This window comes from Camellia sinensis, chromosome 12 (genome assembly GCF_055761805.1).
Source record: "Camellia sinensis isolate YWXY chromosome 12, ASM5576180v1, whole genome shotgun sequence".
Classification (NCBI taxonomy): Eukaryota; Viridiplantae; Streptophyta; class Magnoliopsida; order Ericales; family Theaceae; genus Camellia; species Camellia sinensis.
Genome location: NC_138972.1, coordinates 85,197,856 through 85,214,163, shown reverse-complemented (window position 1 = coordinate 85,214,163; position 16,308 = coordinate 85,197,856). Strand labels below are relative to the sequence as shown.

Below are 16,308 nucleotides of genomic sequence, written 5' to 3'. Positions count from 1 at the left end.
ACACCTAGAATCAGGGAAGTAGTTGAACCAAAGGAATGTGGTTTGTTATCAGCATGACTACAATGAGTATATGCATTCAATGATAACTACCAGGTGGTCCCCCATCTTGAGCAATGCTAAAAGGACACCTGGCAGTATCCAAGCTCCATGAACCCACCTTGAGAAGCAAGCGAGGAACACTATATATACAACATGAACCTCACATTGAAGGTAACTGAACTATTCCAAGCAAACTGACACATAGAGATAGATTCAACTCTATATGCACTTCTTCTCCGATCACTAATTCCCACACCAGACGGGTTATCCGGCCAACCCCGGCCGGGTATCTCTAACGGTGCTTCTTGTGGCAGGAACCCCAGTTCTTGGACAGTCCAACCGAGTGCGGGGCCCCGATCAACTTTCATCTAGTGCAGAATCCGGTACGCACACTAGTTTAACTAAACAATAAAAAAAAACTAGTTTAATAAAGACACTGATATTTTATGCGGGCATGATCATATATATATTTTGTTACAAGTTATGAGGGTGAGCAGATATTTTCGGCGCTTATTCATGTAGGGGGCAGGGCAACAAGTTTGCGCACGAGTTAGCAAGAATGGCTAGGAATTATAACCATTGACAGGGGTTGGTCGTCGTGGTTCAGTTTTAGACATTTACAAATTGGTTTAAACCCATTCATATGTATATGGTTTGAAAAAAATTTAATCTGTAATCACCCACAATGCAGGTTGATTGCAGGTTGCTGTTTGTGCGGATAGGGTTCGCGGATATACAGACGGTTTATAGATTGTACTTTTTTCTTTAAAAATTTATTTTGGAATTTTTTTTCCCATTTTCTAAATATTTATTTTGGATCATTTTCCCCTCATTTTCTAAAATACTCCAACATTAATAATTAATGAATTAAAATTTATAAAATTAAAAACACAACAAAATCAATTCTTAACACAAACAAATCATTCAAAATTTTAAATTTTTAAATCAAATCATAAACTAACACAGGCACTTCTTTCAAAATCCTAAACTAGATCATCAATCTCATCACTATCTATTATCCAACAATACAATTAAAGTAAAATTATTCATAATCTTAAGTTTACCCAAAAGTTATTTTTCATTAACTTTTACATTCATCCAAAATGCAATAATAAAATAACAATGATCCAAAAAAAAAAAAAAGTCAGTACTGACTGGTTCTTGCGAGTGCTGGTTGAGCCACAACCTGCAATTATGTCATATTCTAAACCGTATCCAGTTGCATTGTGTTTGCAAAACTATTCATTTATATGCGAATCGGTTCAAATTGGACGGGTTGAGCAATTCGGATAAACCAATGCCCAATCCTATGGAGGGGGTCCCGCTGTCTTTGATGGAAACATCTGTTTTGTTGTAATCCTTCTACTACCTGTTTACCATCTACAACAAAAGAAATATATAAAAAACGAGTCACATGGTAATTAGATTTTCTTAAGTATGTTAATCACTTTTTTAACAAGAATGGATCAAAATACTCGGTCATAGTTCTAGAAAAAGCGTGTTTAAATGTTATTAATCATGTTAATTTTTCCTAATAAAGCACTGTCCAGTTATGCATTAGAATGCATCCATCGAAAGAAAACACAACTTACAGATAAATTCAAAAGCATATGGTTAAATTACTAGTAAACAAATGAAAATCATGGTGCTCTAACTACTAAACCGATCATAAAATTATTCTTTCACTTAATATATATATATATACATGGCTAAACAAAGATGATAACAAGATCGATGTTCTTGTTTATTTAATGGATTGAACAAAATGTGTTGACGTGCCCTAATTATAGATGAAAATTCCACAATCAATCACCATTAATTTAGGATAAACTTCTCTCATTTCAGAATAAAATAGTTTTATGTATTTTGACAAAGAACTTGAATAAAATTTGAGGTTGAAGATTAGTTTGAATTGGTGTTACTTTGTCTAGCCGTTAGTTGAAAAAACATTATTTTAGAAATGTTAGTCTGACCAAATAATTTATAATCATCCTATTTTGACAATGGTTTTGAATAAAAATAATATTCAATGCTGACAAGTCAAATTAAGTTTTAATTCGAAGAAGTCTTTTTACTTCCTCAATTCACTCATTAATTACAAAGGAGTAGATAGAAAGAAGGAAATAACATGGTTGCGGCTGGAAAAAGGGTGAAATTGAAGTCTTCAGTCCTAATTTGAATTTATTAGTGCTGTATTTGAACTATGAAATTGAATCGGGATTCGAAAGAAGGGAAATGGGAAAAAATTAAAAAAAATTAAAAATAACTTATATTTTATATATATATATATATATATTTATTCTTTTTAAATTTTTTCTTAAATCTGTGATTCAAAAATAACCTAAATTTCCTTCAAAATACAAGAAAAAACAAAACATATTGAATATTAATAGGGAGCAAAACCCGTTGAGTAAAATATTCTGAATCATTTATTTTTTTAATTTATTGACTAAAATATTTTTATAAAAAACTAAAATTATCGAATATCAATAATTATATATTTGAATTAAATTTATATTAAAAAAATAAATAATATATATTTTAAAATTATATTTATCATTTATTTTTTTAAACAAAGGTAAACATATAACTATTTTTACTTTTGGGAGGCTGATAAATTTTTTTTTTATCATGTTACTCTTTTACTTTTTTATATAAAAAATTAAAAAAAAAATTAACTTCTGACCAATTTTTTAAAATACTACTGTAACGCGGTCTCGCGCCTCACATGTTTTTTTTTGGTCTGATTCGACATCTGTATCTCTGTTTTGTCTCCATTGAGTTGACCCACATATCAAGGTAGTTCTTTCATGGTGGCATTTCAATTTTAAAAACAACAATGATTCATCTCACTAAAAACATCACCACTAATAGTACTAATACATTAAAAAAGTAAAAAAAAAAAAAATACAACTCCAAGACCAAAATATCACATCATTAATGGCGGGACCCACTGCCACCTAATTAGTGGGAGCACTAATTAGTGCTCCCAAGTATTTTTCTTTTAAAAATTGCTGACATAATCAATTTTCATATATTGGTAAACAATTATGCCTCCGTTTGATAAGTAGGTTGGCTTTTTAATTTTTTGGCTTTTTTGACTATTTGAGCCTAGGCTCAAAAGCTTGGTTTGAGAAGAACTTTTTGACTTTTTGATTTTTTTGACTTTTTTTGTGAGAGAAGAGTGTAATGATTATGGGTTGGATGTAATGTTTTGTCTGTTGTAGCTCAAATAGCCTATTCTGTCTTTTGTGACTCAAAGAGCCAAAAGAGCCCAAATGAGCTCTTCCCAAACGACACCTATGTGTTATGTGATTATAGTTTTAGGAGAATTTGGTATAATGATATTAAAATTATGAAATTAATTATATTTTTATTCTATTTTAAAAGAAATTAGTATATTACATAATGCATGTGTAATTTAAATAAGTAAAAATAGTACACAATATTTGTGTACCATGACTTTTTTATTAAACCTAATGTCCAATGTTCAAATCCTATTTATTTATTTTTGTTTTAAATAGAAAAATGACAAATACATGACATGAGAAGAAGCAAATAAAAACTTAGATACCAAATTTAACTTTTACTTAAGTTTTGTTTGTTTCAACGGAAAATATTTTCCATATAAAACTTTTTTCATAAAATGTTTTTCATAGAAAATAGTTTCTTATGTTTGGATTGCATTGTTAAAATTAACGCATTAATGATTGCATTAGTAGTGGTGGTAGTGACAGCAGTAAGGTGGAGGTGGAGGTGGAGGTAAAACTATTAGGGTGGTGTAGTGGTGCGACAATAGTGGTGGCAACAATGGCGATGAAAATGATGATGGTGGCAAAATTAATAAGGTTGAGGTGGAGTGATGGTGGTTGTGGTTGAGACAGTAATAGTATGGTGGTGGAGGTATCAATTTTCAAAATAACTTTTAGCTACAATAAAATATAAATTAATTAATGAATTGAATAATAAAAAAAAAAAAAAAAAAAGAAGCATAATCATAGGGAGGAGAACTCTAGGGTTATACCCTAAGAAGTCAATATCTCAAAGGTCATCCTTAGATGGCACACTACAGAGCTATTTAATCATTTAATGGTAAGGTATGGACTTTCACATAGACAGGGATTTGAATTCACACTTTTGACATTGGATACGATTCGCTGATATCTGAAAGGTTCGTCGTACTATATGCGCTATAGACCAAATGTTAGCCCTAGAGAGAGTTCAGCTTGGGATCTCAAAACCATACAATTACCACACGCTGATTGAATTGAACAATTATATCTGACATCGTTAAAAAGATCCGTCTCTTATGTATTCCGAGAATATAGTATCTGCCTAATTAAAATAAGAGAAAATTATAATTCAGTATAAATTTCTTTAAAAAAATATTAAAAAAACTTATATTTTTTATTATTAAAATTAATAAAATTTACAATTGATTTATAATTATTTTCTTACAATTACACTAATCTGTAATTTTTTCTCAAAATAACAGTACCAAATGGGCCAAGTCAAATGAGAGAAAGATATTTATTCATCAATTTTCTGTAATCAAAGACTTTTTCGTCATCCCAGCTTGACACTTTAATGAAGGTGTCATTCTCATAAGCCCAATCAATCCCCCTATCGCCTCAAAATTAATAATATGATATAATATAATATAAAAAAACAGGTGCATAAAATTGGTTCACGTAAATGGTATGAGACCCACCCACTGGTAATCGTTTAATAAAAGCCAATGATAATAAAGCCCGCGGAAGAAGGTTACCTCAGTGTAGGGGTGGTTGCGAGTCAGTCTTGAATGGTTAGGTTTGTTAATTGAGTTTGTCCGCATGCGTGGAGTCCAGAAAAAATTGAACTCGCAATTGGCCAGCGTGTAGATTGCGATTTATGCGAATAGAGTTCATAAATATGCGGGTAATTTGTAGATTGAATTTTTTTTTAAAAAAAAGTAAACTTGGACTTGTTTTTCCTTACTTTAGAATTTTAATAATAAATAAATTAAAAAAAGAATTTAAAATTTTTTCAAAATTTACAATTTAACTTGACAAAAATAAACTTAAAAATTTTATTTTTTATTTTTTCAAAATTATTTTACTTTAAAAAAATATGAAAATAATAAATTTTTGATATTTTTTTATCAAATTAATTTTTAAAATATATATTCATAAAAGATATATATATATATATATTAAAAATAAAATATTTTACGTCTATTTCACTTATTTAAGATTAGTATGAAAATGATTCACTTCCTAGATATTAACAGGTTCTATGATATATTCGCAATAGTGACACGTTTTATTATTTAGGTGAGATACTTCTCTGGCACATTTGGGAATAATTATTTAGTTTTTTTAATTAAAATATGAAATAAAAAATAAGTATGTTTGAGATTTTTTTTTGTTTTATATATAAAAAGTAAATAAATAAACATGTAAAAAATAAAAAGAAAAAATATATATTTGACTTTTTCTATAAAATTTATTAATTTTTTTTAATGAGTTTTTTTTAAAAAAAATTACACTCCAAACGAGGTCAAGAATCATTTTGGTTTAATTTTAAAATTATGATTTGAGTGTAGAGTTGCATTTTGAGTTTTGAATTTTGGAATTATGATTTGAAAAGAGAAAATTTGTTTGGTTATAAGTTTTGAAAATAATTTTGGGATGATTTGTAATTTTTTTTGATTGATTGATGTATAACATGTGAGAGGAGAGAGAAGAGATGAGAGAGAAAAAATAATTAATTGATTGAATAATAATAATATTAAAAAAATGAGGAGTTTTGAAACGTAATTTTGAATTGTATTTTAAAAATATATTTAATTAATATATTTCATTCAAATTATAATTTAAAACAGAATTAAATTTTAAAAAGTAAACCAAACACTAGCAATCTTTCCCTACCCTCTCTCCTGTGCACCTTTAATTTTATGCATACAGTGACAATTTCAAAAAAATAAGTTCGTGGACATAGAAATTCGACCCAAAAGTAGGAGTGTAAAAATGATCCGCGGCCCATGAGCTGCCCGAAGCTCGCTCGCAGCCTGGAATGGACTCGGCCCGTTTAGGCCCATTTGGTCCCGGGCCTAAGCCCCTAGGCCTGGGCTTGGGCCATCATTTTGAAGTCTAACCCAGCCTGTGACATAACCCATCGGACCGCTTAAGGCCCGGCCGGCTCGAGGCCCAATGTCTTTTTTAGTGTAAAGTAATAAATTTTTAGTAAAAAAAAAATTAGTCAGGCCCGTCCAAGGCCCGAATACCCTTGGGCCTAAGGCTGGGCCTGGGCCTATTTTTTTTGGCCCGTGGGCCGGCCCAACTAGAATTTTGAGGGAAGCCTACGAGGCCCAACATGGGTCGGGCTAGACCCGAACCTGGATGGGCCGAGTTGGGCCAAATTTACACCCTTACCCAAAAGGCTCTCATCCATAGGAATGTCAACGGGACAGGACGGGGCAGGGGATTACACTCCCTGTCCCTGATCCCCGAAGGTGTTAAATTTCCCATCCTTGCCCCCTATCCCTAGCAAGAAACCCATCACCCCCCACTCCTGCGCCCCTACCCCTACCCCTAATAGGGATTGGGTTTTCCCGACCCAAAAAAATCCCCGAACAAACAGTGATATGTAAATAACAATTCCAGTTGTTCCTATGTCTTTAAATTCAAAAATTGACACTCACATTGCAGCATCTACTGCAATTCTTCAAATTTAACTCCAAAGTGCAAAGGGTCTCAAACAAATGATGTTCACAAACTGATTTGAGACTCATTTTTCAACACATAAAAGTTGTTATATTGATTTGTTAAAATTCTTACATTCATCTATGTCATACAACAGCCCAATCCACAAAACAATAGCACAACAAAACCATTTCAAAAAGAACCTGGGCCACAACACATAACAACTACAGCAACCCTCTCAAAATTCTTCAACATGATATCTGGAATAACCACACTGCTATTACTCAAAAATATATACAACAACCCTTTATTCCATCAATTTAGAAACCATCACCCATTCAAGCTCTACACAAAGGAGAATTGAGCAAGTTGCAACGAGAAAATAAAGTCCCAAGCACAACCCGCAAGGGATAGGCTACCCAAAAAAAAAACCAAATCCATTACAATATAAAAAATTGAACAGTTAAATAAAATATCCTTATACAATGCCACAAGTTTGAACTACCTAACAAGCTAGCAACCACAATAAAAAAAACCAAATCCATTGTTAAAAAAAAAAAAATTAAAAAAAAAAAAACCAACATTGTTTCTCCAAAAATCTGATGTAACCACAACTTTCATCATTCTCTTTCAACTTGAAATCCTATTAAATAACAAAAGGAAAAAAATAAAAATAAAAAATCAATACTAATAATAAGATGTAAAAAATATTAACAATTAAAACAAAAAAGATGGCAACTAACACAAAAGTGCCACACTACTTATCCAAGTCAATCTCATCATCATCATATATAGTCGCATAGTCTACCAATTCCAATATTGAATTTCCTAAAAAGTAAAGAATATAAATTAAGTATTGAAATTATTTCATGGTAATATAAAATTCAAATAATAATATATAGATTTACTTGAGTACCTTTCATCTCTGCAGCCCACAACCAACTTTGTGTACACATTAATGCTTCTAATGTGTTTGGATGAAGTCTACTACGATGTGGACTCACCAACATTCCACTAGTACTAAATGTTGGCTTAGAAGCAACGGTGGATACAGGATAGGAATGGCAACGAGGCGGGGTGGGCTGAGGATCACATTCCCCGTCCCCGATCCCCGATGGGAAACCTATCACTACCCCCGCCCCTGCCCTAACGGGGATCGGGTTTCCCCGACCCCGAACATTCCCCAGCCAAAAAAAAAAAGATTAATATGTGTAAATCAGATTAAATTGAAAACATGTGTATAATAATGAAAATAGATTAAATTTGTGTATAATGAAACAGATCAAATAGAAATAGATTAAACAGATCAAATAAAAAAACATTAAATAGAAAACAGATTAAAAAAAATTATGTTTGATGAACAAAAATTAAATCAATGTGTATAATGAACAATCAATCATCATCATCATCAATCATCAACAACAATCATCAACTTAAAAAAAAAAAAAAAGGGCGAGAGAGATAAATAGGGCAGTGGTGGTGGTGGATCTGGATCTTGTACACATGGATCAAATTAGATCAGATCTTGTAGCTGAGCAACTCCGGCAGCTGAGCATATGGATCTGGATCTTCATCGGCTATGCGTGTTCGGTAGGGCGGCTGTGCGTGTTCGAAGCAGAGAAAATGAGGTCATGATTCATTGGCCCAAGTGTGAAGGAAGGATTCTGAGTGTGTGATTCATTCTGAGTGTGAAGGAAGATGAGGTCGTTATTCATTTGCCCAAGTGTAAAGGGGATGAAGAAAGAGAAAGAGAGACCAAGAGAGAGAGAGAGAGATGAGAGTCTGAGTCTGTGATTCATACACTCAGATTCATTTGCTGAAGAAAGGATTCATTTATATATATAAAGAAATGAAGAAAGGATTCATTTATATATATATGTGGGGTATTATAGTAATTTCACTTTGGGAACAAACGGGGACGGGGATGGGCCGGGTATGGGGCTGGGACACTTATCCCCGTCCCCGGCCCGAAACTGATCAGGGATTGATTTTTGAATACCATTTCCGCCCTGTTGGGGATATTTTTCGAGAAAAAATCGCTCAAATCGGGGTCGGAGAGTCGGGTCCCCACCGGGCTGAGTTCAAATTGCCATCCCTAATACAGGAATAGCTAAAATATCCCCAGCTATTGCCTATAAGTAGGGGTGTGCATAATACCGCCGAAACCGCCAAAACCGCACCGAACCGCATCGCCAAGGCAAATTCGTTATTATTTGCCAATCGAACCGCCGATTTTTGTTAAGAAAAATGGCAAATTCTAGTGACACTTTTATCAATCCGTCGGTTTCTATTTTTCTTCCAAACCGCATCGACCCGCACCGCTATTAAATCATGTTTTATAAGATTCTAAAAATTCTTTTTTACTTAAGTTTGCTTGTTGTTCTATACCTTAGAATATAATATTACATTACTACTCGAGGGGAATTCAAGATGTCAGTAATCCAAAATAAAGTTAGATTCCAATTCACTTTTCAATCTTTTTTTTTCTGGCCATGTTGCAAACTTGCATCAGCTCACTTTTCAATCTAAATACTTTTCAACAGTAAACATTTTCAATATATTGTAAACCCTGAATGATATTAATTTTATGTATTGTGTTTGATCATTGTAGCTTCTACAGATGCTTGTAATGAACTGATGGCATAGTCGTTGATATTATCATGTTGTTGCAACACTTGCTGCATCAGAAGAAAACTTCGCAAGATGCTTAACATCATGGTATCTCTCGTCCTTTTTTTACTCTTTGATTTAAGTTTTGTAATTGGAATTATATTTTTTATAAACTGCCAATCCGTCCGAACCGCCATGGCAAATCCGCCATTATTTGCCAACCGAACCGCCGGTTTTTGATGAGGAAAATGGCAAATTTTAGTGACACTTTTATCAATCCGCCACCCACCAAACGGTTTCTATTTTTCTCTCAAACCGCACCGACCCGCACCGCGCACACCCCTACCTGTAAGATCAGATACATTGGTCCATTGGCTTTCCACCAATTTAAAACGTCAAAACCTGAAATTTTTGGCAAAACATTATCTTCTAGAAGGTGGTCCAACTCTGATCTTACATTCTTCATTTTTTTACATATCTTTTTACTAATAAACAAATCATACTCTGAAAGGGTCTTTGTAACAATTTCTGGATGGATAGAAGATTCACCAACAACATTCATTTCTATACCAACTTGGTGCTAATACTTTTGCAACAAATCTGATGAATCTTATCAATTTCCTCTTCAGGTTTGTCTCTATAAAGTTTTTCAAAATAAAACTCTAATACACTCATCTTGTAACTAGGATCAAGCACAACAGCAACTCCAATAACACCATGTATCACTAACCAATATTTATCAAATTTTTTCACCATTTTTTATGCCATTGTTCTAATCACTTCAATTTCATAAGAAAGCCATTGAGACGGTGTCATCCTAATCTCACATAAAACTGGGAAACAAACATTGGCTGCGAGATACTTAGTACTAGAAAATAACTCTGTGATAGAAAAAAATATCTTAAACCCCTCACTGATCTCTCTAACAAACTCTCATTCTTCCTCACTTGGCACAGTCTTATATTGGGGCTCTCTATTTTTCAACCGAGAAAAGACATCCTTATACAATACGGTAGTTTGAAGCATCAAGTATGTTGAATTCCACCTAGTTGCACAATCAAGTCCTAATTTCTTAATATGTGGATTACGTAATTGATTAATTATTTCTTCAATTTTTTTTTATTTTTTTTTGTCTTTTAGGTGTTGCTGTCCAATAAGCTACGCTCTCCCGAATTGTTTCTACACTGTAACAACCCTCGTTACTGTTTACCGAATAATCGCCGATTACCGTTAAACTGGACTGATTATGACTGATGATTGAACTGATTAAAAGTACTGAACCGACTGACTGAAATTGAAACTGAATTAGCCAAGTATATCTATTGTGTTGCATATTCTATCTGTGTGATTGATTAATTATCTGTTCATGTCCTTGTGTTTAAACCGCTAATTGAAGGCCTTATCGACGGCCGAATTAAAAACCGATTGGTGTCCTATGATCGTCATAATTAATGTGATTTTATGGTATAATTATTTGAAAACTGATTAGGTATGATTAAATTAGATTAAATATTGATAGAATACAGAGTTGGCCTTAATTACAACCTTGCCCTTGAGTGGGCCACTACCTATACACTTTTGAGTTCATTATACTTGAGCCAAAAACGTTTACCTCAGCCTTCTTCCTTGCCTTACCGACTAGAGAGAGACTAGAGGAGAGAATTGAGTTCATTTTGTTGAATTGGCTTGAAATGCTTGGTGTATTGCTTGCTAATTGAAGTGTGGATTGCTAAATTGAACCCCTAGACTTGCATTCAAGGAACTTAGGTATGAATTTCACCTTCTCATTCTTGTGTTTGAACTAATTCTTGCATGGTCCATGTTAAATTGTAGAGCTAAGTCATGTTTTAGTTCATACATGTTGATATAGAGCATAATTCATGCTTGCATGTGTTCTTGGTTGAATTTGGAGTTGAGTTCATGGCAAAATGGTGCATGCATGTCCATAATTTTGTAATGGTCCATGTTTTCAACTTGTTTTTGGATCAATTGGCTCCTTAGAGCATCAAATTGGAGCTTCAAAATGGTTTGAATTCATGCATGTTTGCATGTTCATCTTGTGCTTGAAAAATGGTTTAAATTGAGTTTGAATTAAACACCCTTGGGCTTTGATTTCTTAAAATTGAGCTTTGAAACATGTTATTCTATGTGTTTATAAATGTTTTCCAGAAAATGGGCCCAAGAGGATCGGTTTTGATGCATTTGAATGCGAGTTTGAGCTTGGAGGTGCAATCTGGAATTCCCAGAGGAATTCCCAGATTCTGCACTTCCGCTCGAGCGGGGGAAGTGCCGCTCGAGCGTGGAATCCGAGCATCCAGTATCTCTGCACTGTTTTACAGTCCGCTCGAGCGGAGGTTTGGGCGCTCGAGCGGAGTCATGTCTCAAGCTCGAGCGGGCATCGAGCGGAGATTTCACCCATCCAGTACTTTTACAGTACGCTCGAGCGGGAAAGTTGATGCTCGAGCGTGTACCTTTGTCACATGACCGCTGTACGGGGAGCAAATATTCCGGCAAGCCCGTATTCCTTTCTTCCGAGCTCCGTCGATGTCCGATCACCTGCGAGCAAATAATGGTGAGCTACCCGGCGGTGTGTGGCCGGAAAAACCCTCCGACGATCAAGTTAGCACACACCTTAGGATGGATAGAGAGAAGGGAGAGAGTGTTTGAGTGTAAGAAATCCTTACAGATGTGTTCATGTGCTGCGTATGGGGGGCGCAGACATGCTTATATACCTTCTGAGCCCCATATCCACTCCCTGTCATCTCCTGACACGTGGCTCTGCTATCCCATCTGTCAGCATAAACCATGCCGTTCATCACCTGCTCTCAACTGCCTGTCAGCATAGCTGGAGCTCGGCAGCCGAGCTGCCCTACCTCGGTCATACCATGCTTCATACCTTAAGCGCCTAACCGGATAACCGAATGAAGGACCGGGCTAGGCGGCATTTCGGCAGAGCTTAGCCCGGGCTCCTCCTTTGGTCGGCCTTCTCGCCGGTCAATCAACTACCTCGGCTGACCGCGCCTTTCCGAGCGCCGGCCTCTCGGTCTGTCTGGTCTCGACAATCCTCGGACCGAGCATCCTAGCCTGATCGGTCACTTCCTGGTCGAGCAGCTTCTGCACGGTCCGGGGCAGCACACAGACCAAACTCTGCCCGGCCCAACTTCTGGTAGCCCATTTCCGAGTGAACAGTCGATCATCTCGGCCCAATGCTCTGCTGGGCCCTCAACTTGTTCGGTCTATACCTCGGCCCAACACCGGAGCATAAATCACCCTCTCAATTGCCCCTTAATTCCGTCCGCGGAAGCGTGACTGGGATTATTCACCTCGTCCGAGATAACGTTTCTCCGGTCGTCAAGACGCCAAGCCTCGACCGAGCTAGTTGACGTAATTGTCCGCAGATTTGACCGGTTATATTCCTCGGCTGACCTATTCCAGTTGAAAGTAGCTCGGTTGGCTCTTCGTCTTTTCAACCCGTCGCTTCAGTCCTGCCAAAGCCATAAATGGGGACACGTGGCGGTCTGCCATTGGTCATCGGGCAGCCAACCCGCCGTTTTTGCCAGAATTTGAATTTGGGCGGCCTTTCAACCTTACAAATACAACCCCCTCCTCAAGCCGTTTCTTCCTACTGCCCTTATACTTCCTGACGATCCAGAGCTCAAGCCCTCTACTCGATCTCGACTGCCATTTCTCACTCTTGGAAGAACTGCCCCCAACCTCCAAAGGTAAGATTTTCGATCCCCCTAGTTGCTATTTTCTTTCATTTTATGCACATTAGGGTACAAAAACATAGCTATTAGGGCATAGGTCGTAGAATCCGCATCAAACCTTCCACTGTTCTTGGTGTTCTTCGTCTGCCTGAAGAACACTGAAGAATTGGGGTGAACCGGGCTCTGGGCCTTCTTTTGATCCAAAAAACCAAACAAACCGGGCAAACAACATGTTTGTTTCAACCAAGGCGAAAACCGAGATAACAGAAGGACTCGGCCGTTCAACCGGGCTAACATCTGGTCCGCTTGGGCGACCGGGCTCCTTAGATAGAATAGACAACCGAGGTGGTTTGGCACACTTGATGGCCGAGCTAAATCCAGCACCTTCGCGCGACCGCGCTAACACTTGCCGTCCTTTTCCTGCAGAGTCCAAGGGGACCACCGTCATTCCTGAGGCTCTCAGGACCGGGCAACATCCAATACCCAGGGCCAAACCCCTCAGCCGGGATACACTAAGCCGGCCAAAAATGGGGAAGTTCTGCTTCCTAGTGGATACTCCGGCTGCGCTGGTTACATTTAGGGAGGACTACGGCGTCCCGGCCGATGACCACCTGCAGCTCGCAGAAGAGGAGACCACACCTTGGGGTAGGGAGGAGTGCCCCTTCACCGTGCTATCCATCGTTGAAGGGGGTCTTCGTTTCCCGCTCAACCCTCTTATAACCGAGTTCCTCCGCCGCACCGGGCTGGCACCCACACAGGTGTCCACCAACACTTATAGAATAATCAACGGCGTTCACGAATTGAATCAACGGCTGGGCACCAACTTAGGCCTAGCCGAGATATTGAGGCAATACACAATGGGCCACACCGGCGACGGCCTAGCTTACTACTTGAAAATAAGACCGGGCAAGGAAAAAATCATTACCGGCACCCCGGACAAAGATATGCACGATGATGATTTTTTCTGGGTGTCCGGCAACTACGAAACAGTCGAGGTGCCGGGCTGGTTCATAAACAAGGACTTCGGTTCTTCATGTAAGCCACTCAAACTTGCTCGGTTAACTTTATTCTTTAGTTTTACTAACCGGTTTCCCTGTTTCTTTTGCAGCTATCCAAGCCTTGCAAGCCAACTACCAATTCCCCAACGTCGAGGCAATTCGGGCCGTGCTTAGGTACCGTCACCGAGACTGCAACGAATTGCTCGGCTACACACCGACTTACAGATATTCTGCTCCGCGCCGGAGTAGAGTAACTGACTTCCTCAGAGCTCCTTCACCACCTCCAGATCCAACCCTACCAGACGTCCCATTAATCCGGTTAACCGACGAGCAAGAAATGGCCAAAAGATCTCGTATCAAAAACCTTCTAACCGCGACCTCAGCCGAGATACCGAGCGTCACCACCCGTTCCCCGGCTGCCGGTCAATCGAGTGCAGCCGTCGTAGCCCTTGCATCTCCAGCTCCAGCTGCCGTGCAATCTGCCAGAGAAGCGCGCCGGGCTGGAAAAAGACCAAGGGCAGATCCCTCCGCCGAGCTCGTCACCGAGCTGACAACCGAACATCCTGCTGAAACTCCTGCTCCCGTGCCCGCTTGGCGTCCTCAGCTGAAGCACCGGGGACAGGACATCCCGGCGACTGCTTCGATCAAGGCAGACAAAGAACATTTGCTTGCCTTCGATCTCTCCAAAGCATTTCTCCTACCGGGCGACGTGGTAGGCAGTGACCACGTCCCTGACACCCGGCTGGTAAAATCTTCCGTGAAGTCCATGGCCAGGGTAAGTCGGCGTTCTTTTTAACATTTCACAAGTGTTTGCTCGGTCCTTCTTGCTCGGTCCCGTTTCTGATGTACTTTGCTTCTTTGTGCAGGCCATTCAGAAACAACATTTGGTCTTGGAGCGCATCCACCGGCTTAGGCAGAAAGCCAACGACACTGCCAGCCATGTTGAAAGCCTTCAAGCCGAGCTCGGCCGGGCTAAAGCTTCTCTCGAGATGGCCAACCATGACAATAACAGGCTGCTCGGTCAACTGAATGCAGCCGAGAAAAAACAAAACGAGCTCCAGGCCGAGGTGGACACTTTGAAGAAGGCAAAGAAGAAGGCTTGCCGGGCTGCCAACAACGCGGGTTTCAACGAGGCCGAGATGAATTACAAGAAGCAAGTCTTTGCAACACAAGACATATACTTCAAGGCTGGCTGGAAATCCGCTTGCGAACAGCTCGGCCAGGGCTCCGACACCGACGTTTTTGCCAATCCTCCCAAAGCTTCACTACCGGTCTACCTCGTGCCATATGCAAATGATGTATTCAGTGCGCTTCAAGCGGAGGCCGAGGAGGGGCTTGAAGAAGGAAGTGATGAGACAGATTCGGAGGCTGAAGACGCCGTAGTGGAAGTGCAGCCCGGTCAAGTTGAGCCCGGTGCCCAAGAAGCGAGCCCAACCACCAACCTTGAGACTGCCGAGGATGAATTCACCAATCTATCCCCCCTGGTTTAGTTTTCTTTTCTTTGCATTTTTGCTTTCAATACTTTTGATGTAACCGGGCTCTGTCCCCACCTCTTGTAATGAATTTCTTTATCAATGAAAAATTTTGAATTTTCGCCAAGTGTTTGTCCGGTAGTAATCCATTCCATCTTCAGCAAACTATCTCGGTATAACTTATCATTGGAACACTTTGTCGACCGGAGTCCATAACACGGTCGAAGCAATTTGAGCATAACAAAACAAATTCATGCACCGAAATACCCACCTCGGTTGTAGCTAAGTTTGGACAAGATACCATGTTGGACAAGACGCCAACTCTTCCAACCGGAGTACTTCATCACGGTTGGGAATCCCAAGTTGGACAGAACACCAACTCTTCCAACCGGAGTACTTCATCTCGGTTGGGAATCCAAAGTTGGACAAAACACCAACTCTTCCAACCGGAGTACACCATCTCGGTTGGGAATCCTAAGTTGGACAAAACACCAACTCTTCTAACCGGAGTACACCATCTCGGTTGGGAATCCTAAGTTGGACAAAACACCAACTCTTCCAACCGGAGTACACCATCTCGGTAGGGAATCCTAAGTTGGACAAAACACCAACTCTTCCAACCGGAGTACACCATCTCGGTTTGGAATCCTAAGTTGGACAAAACACCAACTCTTCCAACCGGAGTACACCATCTCGGTTGGGAATCCTAAGTTGGACAAAACACCAACTCTTCCAACCGGAGTACACCATCTCGGTTGGGAATCCTAAGTTGGACAAAACACCAACTCTTCCAACCGGA

The 16,308-nt window shown here is 38.7% G+C and overlaps 1 protein-coding gene across 1 annotated transcript; it reads left to right on the top strand.

Annotated features, from left to right (window-relative positions):
* The first annotated feature begins 14,696 nt into the window (after window positions 1–14,696).
* LOC114257907 (uncharacterized) lies at window positions 14,697–15,940 on the top strand. Its single transcript, XM_028197729.2, has 2 exons — window positions 14,697–14,812; window positions 14,904–15,940. Exons 1-2 carry the CDS (start codon window positions 14,804–14,806, stop codon window positions 15,525–15,527), a joined length of 633 nt encoding a protein of 210 aa, XP_028053530.2. The 5' UTR covers window positions 14,697–14,803; the 3' UTR covers window positions 15,528–15,940.
* The last annotated feature ends 368 nt before the right edge of the window (window positions 15,941–16,308 follow it).